The sequence below is a fragment of the Mycteria americana genome, chromosome 5 (genome assembly GCF_035582795.1).
Source record: "Mycteria americana isolate JAX WOST 10 ecotype Jacksonville Zoo and Gardens chromosome 5, USCA_MyAme_1.0, whole genome shotgun sequence".
In the NCBI taxonomy this organism is placed as follows: Eukaryota; Metazoa; Chordata; class Aves; order Ciconiiformes; family Ciconiidae; genus Mycteria; species Mycteria americana.
In genome coordinates, this window is record NC_134369.1 from 67,624,923 (window position 1) to 67,640,160 (window position 15,238).

General features: G+C 36.7%; 1 protein-coding gene across 5 annotated transcripts in view; it reads right to left on the reverse strand.

Annotated features, from left to right (window-relative positions):
* Nucleotides 1-283: 283 nt before the first annotated feature.
* The window catches only part of PPM1A (protein phosphatase, Mg2+/Mn2+ dependent 1A), a 33,474-nt gene continuing 18,519 nt past the window's right edge, over nt 284-15,238 (reverse strand). For 3 of the 5 annotated variants that reach the window (XM_075503806.1, XM_075503804.1, XM_075503805.1), the window contains 2 exons: nt 11,040-11,148; nt 8,352-8,460 (listed from right to left, as the gene is read on the reverse strand). In XM_075503806.1, coding sequence (XP_075359921.1) covers nt 8,352-8,460; nt 11,040-11,148 — 218 coding nt within the window. Of the gene's footprint in view, nt 6,044-8,351; nt 8,461-11,039; nt 11,149-15,238 lie in introns of those variants that run through there. The other 2 variants (XM_075503807.1, XM_075503808.1) reach the window with 2 other exon arrangements.

Below are 15,238 nucleotides of genomic sequence, written 5' to 3' on the forward strand. Positions count from 1 at the left end.
TTTCTCAAAAGAAACAACAATGGCACCTCCTTCAACTCTGGAGGCTTACTCACAATATGTATGGAGAGTCCTGCCTACTTTAGCTGCAAAAAAACCCACGCTGCCACCAGCTCTTCAGAGCCATACAGTTAATGGAAGAAAAAATGAATTTTGGTTTTGGCTCAATGTCATTGAGTGAGCTGAGAAGTGCAGATGTAGTGCTCTTGAAGGAAAATGTTACTATCTGACACAGCACTCACCCCTGCAAATAAATGGCTGGTTACACAGTAGTAAGGACCATTGGTTTTATTTTGGGGGGGGGGGGGGGGGGGGGGGGGGAGGGGGGTAGAAAAAAGCAGATGTCTAGCAATTTCTTAAAAAGCATTTGGGCAGGAATCCGTACAAGTTAAGTGTAAAAATCTGGCTAGGCATAAAACAACATATACTCTAGGAATCTGACCTGTCATCCCACCTCTAGTGAAATTTTGACACTTTCAGAATAGAACTATCTCATTAATTCTGTAAAGGGCATTTTTAACATTAAGCCCACTTCCCCAGATTTTGTGGCTGCAAAGGTTAGGGGTTTTGTTGTTGTTGTTGCATTTAAAGCAAGCTTCCCCCAAGCCCCTTCCCTAGGACACCGTTATCACTTCTGTTCTCTTAGCTTGGAAGCAAAGACTTTAGAAGAGTGTCTACATGGGAGGGGGGGGCGGGGGGGATCTGGTTTACTGCTACTGAAAAGGAACATCAAATAAAAACATAGCTAAAGCAAGGAATATGCATAAAGCCTAGGTCACTATAGGTCAACAACTCTGAAACAAATCAGGAGATTAAAGCTCCAGATATTTTTTTCAAATATTAAGTAAATAGCAGAAATATCTGTAGATTTTTCTAGAAACGAGTCTTCAGTGGGAGATAGTGTAAACTCAACTTTTAGCATGCTGTATATTCTTTTTTTTTAGTTGGAAGCATTTAGTGGTCCATGAGAATAAAGAAAAGCTTTAAGCTTTCCTACAGCTTCTTGAACGTCTGTGAACAAATGCCATGGCCCAGGTGACTGCTACCTCATTTACAAAGCAATGTTATGAAGCAAAATAAGGCTACGGAGACATTCAGAAGGTGCACGCCTGGGTCTGCAGAGACCTGCAGACCGTGCAAGCACTCCACAGAGACAGCTCAGAAAGAGCTCCCCAGCAGATCGGATTCTCTGATCAGTATTTCACAGACAGGTAAATCAAAAGTATGCAGCCCCATATTGTTACTTTTAAATTTTGCTCCATTTTTACAGCTTATAGCAGGAATGACATTCATTTTATGCACTACAGCATCCTAGAAATTCACATGTGGAGCCTCTCTTTACCATTTAAAGAGTTTAAAAAAAATCTATCCAGCCAAGTAGAGACTTTACACCCTGTATTGGTATATAAAGGCTCGGGTTATGATCATCTCAAGCACACATAGCTGTAGGACCAAGAAGCTCCACTAGTTATCTAGGAGACATTATTTTCACACCTCATGAAGCTTGGCACAGAGTAACAACTCCATTTTCTACAGAAAACTGTCAGGTACAGCTCTACACAGTTTTGCTGTTTCTGAACCTATGCAAGGTACGTCAGGTTTGTTATTAAAATACCGTATTTGCCAAACGATGAGGAAAAGGGTAACATTTTACTAAAGGTTAGCCTGTTACAGACATGGCCAAGTTTAAATATCAAGAAATTTAAATATACCAAGTCATTTGCGAATGAAAGCAATTCAAGAAGGTGCAGGTAGAGATGAAGGTGAACATCTCAGCATGACGAAATCCTGAGGTACATTGAAAAAGGTAAACTGTAACAACCGTATCATTAAACCTAATTGTGGCAGCCATGCTGTCTCACCCCACAGAGCTACATACATCTAGAGAACGCAAACAGGAAATAAGTTTGTCAGCATGGAACTCATAAACAAGACGACATTAAAACCAAAGTCTCACAATCCCAGTTTTAACAAAAAGAATGTTTACCAAAGCAAAATGTTTGTCTTAAGTACAGAGTGGAGAAAGATCTGCAAAGGCTTCGATACTCAGATCAATCATTTATCTGCGTTTAGGGTGTGGTTTCCCAAACTCTGGCAGAAGGGGTGGTGCCACCATTCCTTTGCTCTCAGTCCTGGCTCCCCACTCTGCATCTCGCCCTAGTACCACCATCCCACAGCTGGATTATCATCTCACCCAGCTGAAAAGTACAGATTTTTTTTTTTCCTCCTAACTGCATGGCCGCATAAGCATGACTGCTGGCACGAAAAGGGCAGTAGGGGCAAACTTACAGCGATAGTTTAGTCTTGATGCAAGTTGATCATGAAACCATATCCTTAGTTCATAAATTACTAAAAAGTGAAATGCAACAGGAAGTCTATCCTATCCCAGCGTAACAAATTAAGATGAGATTATCAGGAAACCAATTGAAGTGAAAACTGTTCCCTGATTTTGTTAAATCACCTTTTTAAGTTTCCAATTCTTGAACTGAGCAAAATGGCTCAGATTTTAGTTGAGACAGTACCAGCTTTTCAATAAACAATTTAATGGATGCTGAAGTCAGTTTATCCTAAGTACATGTTAAAATGATTAGCTTTGGCACCTGCATGAACAATCAAGGCAAGTGCTACCATTACTCATCTGCTGCTTAATACTCATCAGGCATCTTGCTAGTATGACACAACCTAGGATTACCGCAATTCAGCGTAGTTTAATGGCAAGCAGATGAAATTTCTCTCTCCAATTCAGACTTCGGCAGGAAGATTAAAATGAGTGACGGCCACACATCAAGGTCTTTGTGGTGCTGCTTCCTGGCTAGGTAAGGGCAAGCCAGCTAAAAGGCCCTGGCTTCATAACTTGCACAGGACCTGCAGATTTCTGCCCCACCACGTGTACAGGGGACTCTATTGACACAATGGATTTACAAAGCCTTGCAAATCTAGGACCCTACTTAACGTAATTGCATTTACTTAATCCAACATTGGTTTTAAAACACATTTTAGAAGCCTCTGTCTTGAACATATTTCAATGCTGAATTAGTGAGAATTATTTGAAACAGTTGTCTATAAAGCAGTACAGGTATTCTCCCAGAACGATCAGTGAAACATTTAATCTGACTATAACAAAACTCACAGAAACTGAAGCCAGTGAAGCTGTCAAATGTAGAAGGAAAACAAAGTTGCATGGCATACGAAGCAAAGTAGCTTTACAAATGTCATTTCCTTTTAAAAACAAGCAAATTGGGACCATCCTATTTGAACATGTATTTAAAAATACATCTTTTAACATCACACAATTTTCATTTTTGCCACACAGGAATCTTTTCCAAGAGGGAAATAAATAGCACACAATACTTTAAAAAAAAAAAAATTGCTGCCTTGCCCCTGAGGTGCTAATGTTTTTAGCATTTAAAAAAAAGTTTCTGGTGCAACAAGGAGATGCACAAAGGTGCAAAAGTGCCTTTTTCTTTTCAGAGCAGTGAAAAGTACAGCTTGCCTCTTTTCTAGGATGCTTCATATACTTAATTTGTATATTTTGTAATCAAAACCTGTATCTAAAATGGCAGTGTTTATGCATACATAGTAGATTCAGTGCTCTGACCTCATAAAAATGTTGAACATAGGCGGGAGAGAGAAAGGCCTGAAACGGGCTTTCTTCCACTACCCTCAAACCTAGTTACATCGCCTGTAGCAATAGCAGAATTATTCTTTCCAACCTTTAGGAGACCTCATAAGAAGAGGCTTCAAATATATCATTTGTCACTGAGACAGTTTAAGTGATTATGGTTTGAAGTATGGCTTTTCACACCACAGTTTTGCTTCCGATTTTTAAAGTTTAAAATTCAAAGGTTCCACAGTCCAGTTCAAGGTTTTGCAGTTTCCAAAACTAAACTTTAGTCTCTATGAAAAAGGACAGAACTTTATCTGCTTCATCCTAAATTAGGTTTAGCTTTTTGCACTAATACGCCATGTATTATTAAATATGCTTGTTAATTAGGTGCCTGTGAAGCTATAACTTAACATTATTATAGTTTTGCACTCTACAACAAAATTAGACATTTTAAGCATTTATTCATAGGTAGGTAAGGAACTGGTTCTTTAAGCAAAAATTGCTATAAATTTATAAATACAAATAGTGCTTATGTTTTCTTCATTCATGCTTGAACAGATTACAAACTGAATACAATGAAGTTACGTTTAAGCACCCCACATAGACAAGAGGGATAAAAGAAAAGTTTGCTGGTATATACTATACTTAGTTCCAAGACACTATAAGTTACTTTTTCACTGTTCAGTGTTCCCTAACTCTGCATTAGTTTTAAGGCTATATATACAAATATGTATATTTCAAAGTTAGGGAAAGACAAATATAGCAAAATGCATTGTACTACATTTTCCTATTAAAAAGTAATTATACACCAAGTTTTGATTCTGTTTAACTGCAGTAAATGTTACAATCTACTTTTACTGATTTTCCTTTTGGGGAGTCTGCCTACTAAATGAGTAAACTACATATTAAATACAATATTCTCAACCAAAAAGACAATACAAGGTGCACAAAACAGCAGTTTTGCAAACACGACTGACTTGAAAACTTAATTTTTGTATGCTCAATGGGAGAAAGCTAAGCTTAAATCAAATTAGTTTATTATCTTATAAAATTTTAAATTAGAATTTTAACCAACGAACAGTTAAATATTGTCAACATGCTATATCTCAAATCACAAGTACTGTTTAACCACTAGTCTCTCATTCTAAGTAAGTGGGTCAATTAAAAACACACACCATAAAATGTTAAAGATTGTCAGGCTTTGACAAATGTATTTTTATCAAACAGTAGGCAAATTCAAACCAATGCACATCTTCAGTGGGGAGAAAAAAAAAATGACCAAAAAGCCTGAAAAAACCCACACTTGTAAAAAATAGGGTAACGGATTAATCCCACATCATCCTCTAGCATATGGCTATGTCTTGGGCAATAATCAAAATCCTTCCCATTTTAAAAATGGGCTACCAATTAATAAAAATATTCTTCCACAAGTAAAATAGCATTTACAATGGCACTGACATTTTAAAAGGCAGGAAAAAAGGAATTACACATTTATGGATAAATTTCTTGTTTGTTAAATCAAGCTTTATTGATAAAATGGAATTCAAAGTATTTTACTTGGAACAGCAGCAGACCCAGCCAATCAGGATTGTAAAAATGCTGCAGACTCCTACTGTATGTAGAAAGCTGCCTGTTCGTGCTCAGTGATTAGTAGTTTCAGGTAAGGGTTAATGAAAAAAAGAGGTGCAAAGAATCAAGGCATTCTAATCCCAAGGTTTGTACGCATATGAACATGATACTATTAATAGGGCATGATTTAACTCCCACTGAAGTCAAAATCAGAACTCCCTTTAACTCAATGTGAGAGCAGGAGTGCGTTCAAGAAAACGATATACGTTTGTTGAAGAATGTGCACTACTCTTAGTTATTTTTCCTTTGCCAAGCAAATTCACACACTGTAATTTCTGGTAAGTTGCCCACAAGTTCAGCTTTCATATAAACCAAAAAGTTATCTTTACAGTTTTGTGCACCTCTTAAGCACCTAGCTGGCTAGGCTGCTGCTCCTTGCAATCCAAAACCACAACATGAATTTAAAGGGATATATATTGTTGCAACACACAAGCCAAACATTTCTTCTAACCGTTATAGTGATTTAAAGCAGTTCATAATTAAATATGAGCATTTTGTACAAAGACAATTGCACTTTACAAAAACAAAATCATACAACATAAATTGCTGGAGTCTGATTTACAAGATGAATTATGGTTTGAAATCACGTTTACAGAAGTCTGTTTTACAAAAAAGATCAGTTCCTGGGCTAGATGTCGTACTGCTGTAGTCACTCTCACCAACACATCATATTCCCTTCTTTAATTAAGGTTGAGGATGGATGTTAAGAAGGGTCACTGAGGTTGGGCTGCACTTTCATTTGAAGGATGAAACGTGAACTCCACAGCTAGATGAGCAGTTTTACCACATATCATCAGTTGAGGCAGAATCCTTAAAGAAAAAAGAAGGAACCCTTTAAAGTCTGGAGTGCCCATAGTTACAGCAGTTTCTGGATAATCCAGACTGAAAAGGGTAAAGACTTAAATCATTTTAGGAGTCTGTTTTCTCTCCCCTTTCAGAAATAGCATTTAAGAAGTACCTAAAACCCACATATGCTTAATTAACGCAGCATTAGTACCACGACATTTCAAAATCTGACAAAAATCAATCCTCAAAATAATATCCTAGGAACATTATTCCAAAGAATTCCCAGAGTAGTTAGAAGTAATACAAAACAGACACACTTACTAACAGGTGTGTTAAAAGGGCAGGATGTGCCTCATGCCATTTGTTATTATCATTACTGTCTTTTGTGTTCTCAGCCCTCCCTCACTGCATAGGAAGATATACAGTCATAAACTGACACGCTGTTATAATTCAGATCAATTTTAACACTTATAATTTAAGGTTAGAGAAGTGTAGTTTGGGCAACTGCAGGAAACCCTAATTTTGGATGCTAATAAAACCGCAAGGAGAAAAAAATGTATATAAGAAAAAAATTGGAAGCAGAGACATGCCGTGCTCTAAATCATAACCGTATGGCCACACTACATGACATTACAACCATGCATCCAATACCTGAGTATCCTTAAAATTTGGTCCATTTAGGCCCACAGGCAAAAGTGGATTTTGTGTAACTACCACAGCCCTGAAAATGTTTACCTGATTCCTACTATCAGTTAAAAAAAATCCTAGTACAAATCAAGTATTTAATTCTATTAAGTGTTTCTTAATCCATTTGCCTTTGTCATGTCTGTTTCCTTTTCCCTTGCTTAGATTGTTCTATATTCAGCTTTCTGTAATGCCTCATCAGTTGGGTACACAGGTTAACATGACAACTAAGAAGTGGGACCACAGCTCGGTAGCTGAAGCAACAGCTAAGACAGCAGCACAGGCATCAGAGCAAACTGCTTCTGCACAGCAATCTTAGGTTGTTTCAGCATTACCTGCTACCTTTCCCTAAGTAATTAAGGGCTATGATGGGCTTTAACAACAGTGTATGCTGGTGCTTCCACAGCTACACTTCCCTATCATTACTAAGACTGCAGGAGGTAGAAATATTAGTCCTCTTTAAAAGCACTGCCTTACTGATTCCTTTGAGAGAAAAGAGGCTAATTAAGTCTCTAGCAATGCCACATATGACAATTTTTTAGCACTGAAGTTCTGCACCCTTCATTCAAACTTGCACACAGAATTCATTACAAACCATAAAGAAGAACAGTTGGCATGGAGGTGTAGTAAAAAAACCCAAAATCACTAAAATTACCCTTTGCAAAAGTACCACCTCCAGTTTTTTCCTCAAGACCAGAAGTAGCAAAGGAGAGCAATTATATGAAAGACCAAAATGGCTGTGTTTGTTTCAAGTGCAAGGATGAAGAATAAAAGCAGTAGTGAGTAAAAACGCAGGAGCTGCATGCCAACTATTCAGTATGCAAATTTCTGTATCCAAGTTGCCAACATCATCACAAAACAGAGAAGTTTGTGTACTGTACATTTGTAGAACAGTAAGATACTATAGAATGTATTTTGAAGGTAAAGCATGCTCTTTCAGCCATTATTTAGGAATTTTTATGCTAAAGATATGAGAACTGCCAAATAAACTAGCACCCAGTGGTAAAGCCAATGCACAATTCTTTATGTCTGGATGCATTTCACTTATGTCACATCTAAGCATGTAATTTTTTCTGACAGATCAATTTAACTACTTTATGAAGTACAGCACTTTCGGTGACAGAACGTACTTTCCAGTGATGTAACTGCAATTGGGATCACTGTTCACATTTTAGAGTTTTGGGGCATTTTCCCCACTGACAGTGGATTCATGTCACCCTGATTACTGACATATAAGAACCTAAACTGTATCCTTACTGTAAAATGCTCTATGCTTAAGAATAAAAGTGCTTACACAGTCCATCTGGAAAATTAATATATCCTTAAAGCCGATAGTTACAAATCTGTTCAACCTACAAGTATAGCCTTTTTCTTCTTGATATTTGGGGAAAAATGACTCTCATGATGGGGGGGGAGATACATGACCACACCATTTGGCAGGAAAACATTTGGAAACCCAGGCAGGATTCAAATAATGAAATTCCAGAGGACAAACGAATCAACCATACTGGAGTTTTGAGACTATTATCAGCAGAAGGCAGCACAAAACAATTACAAAACATAGTCCAAAGAGCACAACATTGCTATTGCTTCTTTGGGGGAAGGGGTCTTTTAACAAGAACTAGCAATATGTTTCTTTACAAAACAGCTAAAATAATTGGAGTGAGGGGAAAGATAATGTAAGAAAAAGGATACTTACAGTATCATCATTCCTGTAGGGGTTCAGTCTGTTATAAACGGCTTCAATCACACTCCGTCTAGAGCAAAAAAAAACCCACAAGATTTTAAGGTTGTGGTTTTTTTAAGTCAAATTCCCTATGTACAATTTTAATTTAAAATGCAAACTTTAAAAGGTTTTAAATTCACAGAACCAAGTTTACTGCAAGTTACCACTAAATTAAACATCGAACACAGCTACCGTATCCTTTAAAACCTTTAGGTTCAAGAAAAACAAGGCTAAATACCACTCGGAGTTCAGCAGGAGAAGAACACAAGCTGACATTCAGATGAGGCTGCGATGCTGCTTGGTGCTATGTCTTTTGACTTTGAAAAAGGGCGTCAGAAAACTTGATAGATGTTGAGTGCCCTGGTCGTTTATGTATCTGATGAACGCTGCAGTAGTACTTCATGTATTACGGCACTTTCATAGGGCAATAGTGTTTTTTTATTTTCTGGATGCACAAAAATTGCATTCTGAAGTACATTTTTTTGTGTTACATTCTGAAATGTACTTTCCATGTGCAAACCTGGAAAAATTATTTCTGAAGCAATACTCTTTCACAATGGTATGTCCAATACTCTCCTGCAACTTTTCCCAAAAAAACTTAAACTGCAAATTGCAGTTCTACATATCATTTGTTTAGACTGAGAAGAATTTTGTCTGGTAAAAAAATATTAAAAAAATTAATTCAGGCACCTTGACAGTTTCCTCCTTTAAAAAAGTTTACTTAGCATATTTAAGATAGCTTGCAATTAACTTTCATCTCTGGGATTCTCAGCTTTTCTAATATTGATAGAAATATTAATAGGAAACATATTGATAAAATATTAATAGAAAAATTGCAAATAACATGTAAATGAGCAACATGTTGTGGCTTTTTTTTTTTTTTTTTTTTTCACAGAGTGAAAAGGTTTTCTTGAAAACTGATCCTCAAAAAACCCCAATGTGAGGCTGAAGGAAGAGGAAGCCTTTGCCTTACCCAGTGTATAAGGAAACAACTTTGGAGGGGGAGCAGGAAGGAAAGAGGGGAGTAAAAGACAGGAATTATAGGTTGGACTTGAAAAGCAACTTTCTTCCAGATCCCCTTCTGCAGAACCAAGTATGACAAAGTAGCAGACTACAACTGCGATACAAAACAAACTTCAAAGAACAACCTTTCAACTGCTCATGAATGCATGCAGAGCAATCACAAAGGAGTGCATTAGAAGAAAAAAAGCAGATGATAGGCTTTACAATCATCCCATAACACTGAAAAGTCAGGAACTACCATGCAGCAGTATAAACATCATAGTGAATGATTATAGGGCACAGAAGAGGAGGCTGAATTTAAAGCAATAAAAACAGGCAATTACACACAAAGTACATTGTACCTATGAACTAGAAAGTTTCCCTTATCTTTCAAGAAATAGGTATCTCTGATTCTAAATAAAGGCAGGTTTCTTGAAAACCATTATTCTGCTTCCAAACTGGCAGTAGTGCTTTGAGTTACACTAACATCCAATTAAATCCATACTTCTATCAATCCCTATTCAAACTAGCATCACTAAGACACAAAATCCCACAGAAGTCAGTCACTTCAGCACTTCCTCACAACCATGATGCTACTGGTTGCCAAAGGAGATTGAGAAAAATAAATTTGTAGTATGCCATATCTCATGAGTAGCTGACTCATCGATACTTCAAGACTACAGCAACACATCCTAAGTAGGTGCTGCTATTATATATAAAATTCCATCTCTTCTTTTCCTAGCCAAACAGTTCATATAAGAACAATTTGGTTTGTAGAAGTCATTTTTACAGTTCAGTTATCATTTATTCACTGTCATATCTAGAGTCTTCATGTTTTGATGTAACAATACAAAAGTCATACTCTGAAGGGTTAAAAATATAGTCTGCACCACATGTGCCCAATCCATTTTAGCACAGCACAGGTTCATGAACAATCTGTTGAACCAGAAAGCATTTGGTTCAGTGTGCAAACGAGCTAAGTGCATTGCTTCCTTAAAGACTGAACATCAATTTGAGAAGCCACAGAGCATCAACACTGAAGTCTTCAAGGACTAAGCCAGCCTATATAAAGCTGTAAATTTAACTTCCCACTTTTCTTTTTTAATACACTTCTCTCTAGTTTTCAGATTTGCCACAAGCAGAGAGATACAAAAGCAAACTTTTAAGCAATTACAACATTGCTTTAGCTAGAGACAAGAAAAGAAAGCTGCCAAGCAAAACATCATATGCATATCACTTCCTGCTGAAGTGTAGAACTACATATCCAAGTAACTACTAAAGTCAGTGCATTACTTTTGCATCTTCAAATGTAACCTCCCACCCAGAAAACCCAGTTAATTACAAAAACCAGACACACTCAGGCCACCCTTAAAAAACCCTCAGTCCTTCCCAAAACTACAGTTTGACATTTAATTTCAGCAGTGATTCATCGTTAACTCTGTTCTTATGCTTGTCCTTTTCATTCAGAACAACCGAGTGATAAAAACTGGAAAACAGATCATCACCTTTTGTCCTGTACCCTTGTTCCCTCCCCCCATTTTTAAGAGTGGCCTTACAGTAAAGTTTCGATTTAAATCAAAAACCACATTTACACTGATGTGAACTCACTTGCTTGCCAATTCACCCCCCGGCGGGAGGTTTGGGATGCTCTCAGTTGCTAACGTACGCATCACGTGGACTAAGTCTGGGACTCCTTCACCCTGCTTCTTTATGATCTCTGGGAATCAGAAGTACTTTTTTTGTAAGTGCAGTCCAAATTTAACTTAAAAAGATTGAAACACTCAGTTTTATAAAAAGGCAGCTTAACTTCTGTTAATATATATTAAAAAAAAAAAAAAGATGACAGACCATATTCAACATGGTAATTGTTAACTTTGGTTCCATAAGAAAAAGAACCTGTAACGGATTTGACAAAGATACACTGCTAACTGTTAACATGCACGCTGGTTTTAGAAATACACAGCTACCTAATAAAAGCAGGAAAAAATTCTTTAGTGGCTTTCCTGCTATACATTAGATATAATAGAAGATGTAGTATCTTCCCGACAAAATGCCCTGGGCATGAGGCAGATATTAACATCAGCTTTATCGCTGCAACAGAAGATAAGAGATTATCGCCATCATAGAAAGCATAATATTTTCAAGAAACAAAAGGTTAGACATATTAAAAATAACTCCCATGGCTGTACGTGTATTAGCCAATACTTGTCCCTCACTGCATTACAGCAACATGCACATTTTAAGTACTATTACATACAAATTAAAAGCCAGGGACATCACATCTAAGAGACAGTTCCATCCTCGACTCAGGGGATATGTGAATATTGGGCAGTTATTTAAAGCTGATCCACTCCAACTTCTGGGTGAAGAGAATCTGTACGGTAGCCACAGTCACATTTGCTAAGAAATTGATTCTTTAACTTTATTCTTAGGCCTGTTTTTTTTTTCCCCCCCAAGTCATAAGCACACAATTTTATTTGAACTCAACAGATTTCAGACCATACCACCCCTGAAGAGTCACTCTTTAAATAGGGATTTTATGAAATTTAAAGAACATGCACATTTTTTAAAATGCATCTCATCGGTTTCTCTGTAAACATGAGCTCTTAGAAATTATGAGAGAGATGAATTATTAAGACTTGGTGCTGTTGATCTTCAAGTGAATACTGCAGCACACATACAATAATGTGTACGTATGTGCATATATATATACACGTGCACATATGTACATATATATACACATGCACGTAGGTACATGCACACTATTCTTCATGTAATAAAGCATTTACACAGCTTGAAGAGTAGTTGGAATTCATCAGTACCACTTTTGAAAAATACTCCAGCATTCAGTTTTTGCCCTAAATGGTAACTCCAGAAAAGCATACAAAGTTTCCACTTTAAAATTTAATTAGTGAGATAAGGCACATTAAAAGCTTTTAAAACCAACAAGTATCTAGTCCTTTTCAGTTATAAAATTAAAAACAACAATTGTGAATTACTTTTTGTTCGTGTAATAGTTTTTCAGGGCTGTGTGTGTTTACAAAAAGCATCAGCTGTTTTGCAGTCAGGCTGTGTAAATTATTTGCAAGGTACAGTGGAAACACTGTCTAGCCCTCAACGAGTGTCAAACTCTGCAACACAAAGCTTTAAGCTGTTTACTTCAAAACCTACATTTAAAATACATGACACCACACACCATGGACACCTCAAAAACTTGCCATTTCCTCTAAGTCTATAGCCAAAATTCATTTTAATATCTAGTATTTAGTAAATAAATAATCTAACACTCTTAAATCTGAATAAGAAGCAAAGATCTCAGATTTGGTTTGCCAAGTTCCTTTATTGTGCAATTTTGAACATCTAGTATATTCTACATTGTGCTAGTGCTAAAGTTCTGCTGTACAAAAATAAGGAATTTATAGTTTACCTATACTACACAGTTTCACGACCTGTAACTGCAGTACATTTAACATACAGTCTCCACTAAATGAATACATTTGTATTTTGATAAAACTATAGATACAGACTGAATGAACACTGAAGACACAACAAATGGAGTCGGTCTGCTAGCTGTGTTTAATTTATTGGAATTATCTGCTTTCAATACATCTTACAACCCTCCCCCCGACCTTTAATTTACTTTTAAACCTTCTACACATTTTCATGGCATCAAGAACTGGAAAAATTTACTTACAACCCTAAAATAAAGGATTCAAAACATATCTGCTTTTTCATATTCTGAATGGGAATTCCACACAAAGTTTAAGAAAAAGCCAGAGCTTTGATTTTGTGAAAATATGGGAAGGAACATATAACAGCTAACTTCACATTATTTATCTCTATATAGGTATAAATTGTGCAAGGATTATCTATTATGGAATGTTTTTATGTAAAAAAAATGAAAACAGAAAAAAGCTGAGACAAGTTTCTTTTCAGAGTCAACACATCAATAACATATTAGTGCAAATAATAGCAACACGTTTTGGAATGACTGATTACTTCTACCATTAAGTTCACATGATATTTTAGGAGTAACATTGATTTATTGCAAGTAATGGCACAAAGAGGCTTCTCCACACTTGCTTTTTCTTCCATTATTATTTATTGTAGCTATGAATCTGGACCACAAACACACCAAAATCAGTAAAAGGAGAGTCCTAGGTGGCACGGTAAGTAGAAAACTTTTAAGAAACTACATTCTTTAAAATCTGAATCGCCTTTCCTTATTCAAGGTGACCCTTGTACTAAGTCTAAACCAGTACTAAGCCCTATTCAGTCTTAAAATTTGCACTACTTCTTAACAGTATAAAGATATATTCTGGGCTGAGGGAATAAAAGTCCAACCAGAAAAAAATCCACATTAGTAAGCATCAAATCTCATTACTTGTTGGACTACACTGAGTACTAAAGTGCATAAAAATACATAATGTGCATTTTCACCAAGTTTCTATTTTAATGAATTTTAGCTTTAAATTGATATTATAGATTAGTAAGATCGTTCTAAACGTACTCTTTACATTTTCTAGTTCCTTCAGCCGAAGATTAAAGTTAAGCACTGCCATTCTTAAAATATCCTAGGATAACAGCAAGATTATTCACTGTAGTGTTGAAAGTTTCAGATGCTGTAGCAGTCCTACCTTACTACCTAATACTGCATTATCCATTTACACCAGGAAACAATTCAACTGCACAAGAATTAAGTTAAATGTAACAAAGTTAACCGACTCCTGTTTTTGAAGTTCTGCTTTAGTTCAGCCTCTCAACTTCCCTCATGAGGAAGACCTAAAAGACCAAATTCTGCACACAGCTGATACAAATCACTGCTGGGTTTAATAGTGTTTACTACCTATTCATTAATTTAAGTATCTCTGTGCAACAACAGACAAAAGATGGAGGATGACTCTAAAAATGAAGCAAAGACCCTTGAGGGGAAGTACAATGTATTTCCTCAAGTTGTTCAGACGTCACCGCATTAAATTAGTATTAAAGTGCTTTATAACTACATACAGAACCTTCTGCCTCTATGCAAGTATCACACTTCGCTCATTCCTGAAATTTTATATTTGTATAAATGCAAAGTACTGGCAGCCAAATTCATTGTATGTACCATGATCACACACAGTTCCAGTGTTTAGGTTCTTCATTTACAAAATGAAGTGTCTATACAAAAATGTCAGCTTTCCTCATTGTAATATTCCTGGGGTACAATGAGGCCAGCTGACAATGCAGCCTTAACTTGAACATATTTTCATATTCTAGGTCATGGGTTTGTCTGAACTCGGACAAAATATCTAAGATACGAAGGTAATACTCGCCCAGATTAGGAGAGTTAGCATGCTGTAAATTCATGTATGAATTTACAGCATACTTGTTCTTCACTGATTCGGTGAGTGGGCATACGTAGTAAGCTCTTCAACTGCCTGGTGCAAAACTGCTCACTGCTTTGAAATGGAGAAAGCCACCCGACACTTAACTCATGCAGTGTTACCATGCACTTGGATATTCCTGCTACGCTGTCAAAAAGATTCACACTATTGCTTACTGTGCACCCACTTCTCCTATTAGGCAAGTGTTAGATTAAAACACAGAAATGTCTGTCTGGACATTTGTTCGGGCCAGGACAGATGTAGTTTGCCAAGACCTTGCGAATGAGGCCTTTGAAAAAGGTGATACTTTCTGAAGGAGCACCTACACAGGTAGGAAGTGCTTTAAAATCGCACATTAATTTGTCTGAACCCAGAATTCCCACGTAGGCAAGTTCTCTGTGAAATTTCTGAAGTGGCACTGTGTTTCCCTCCTTAACTTGC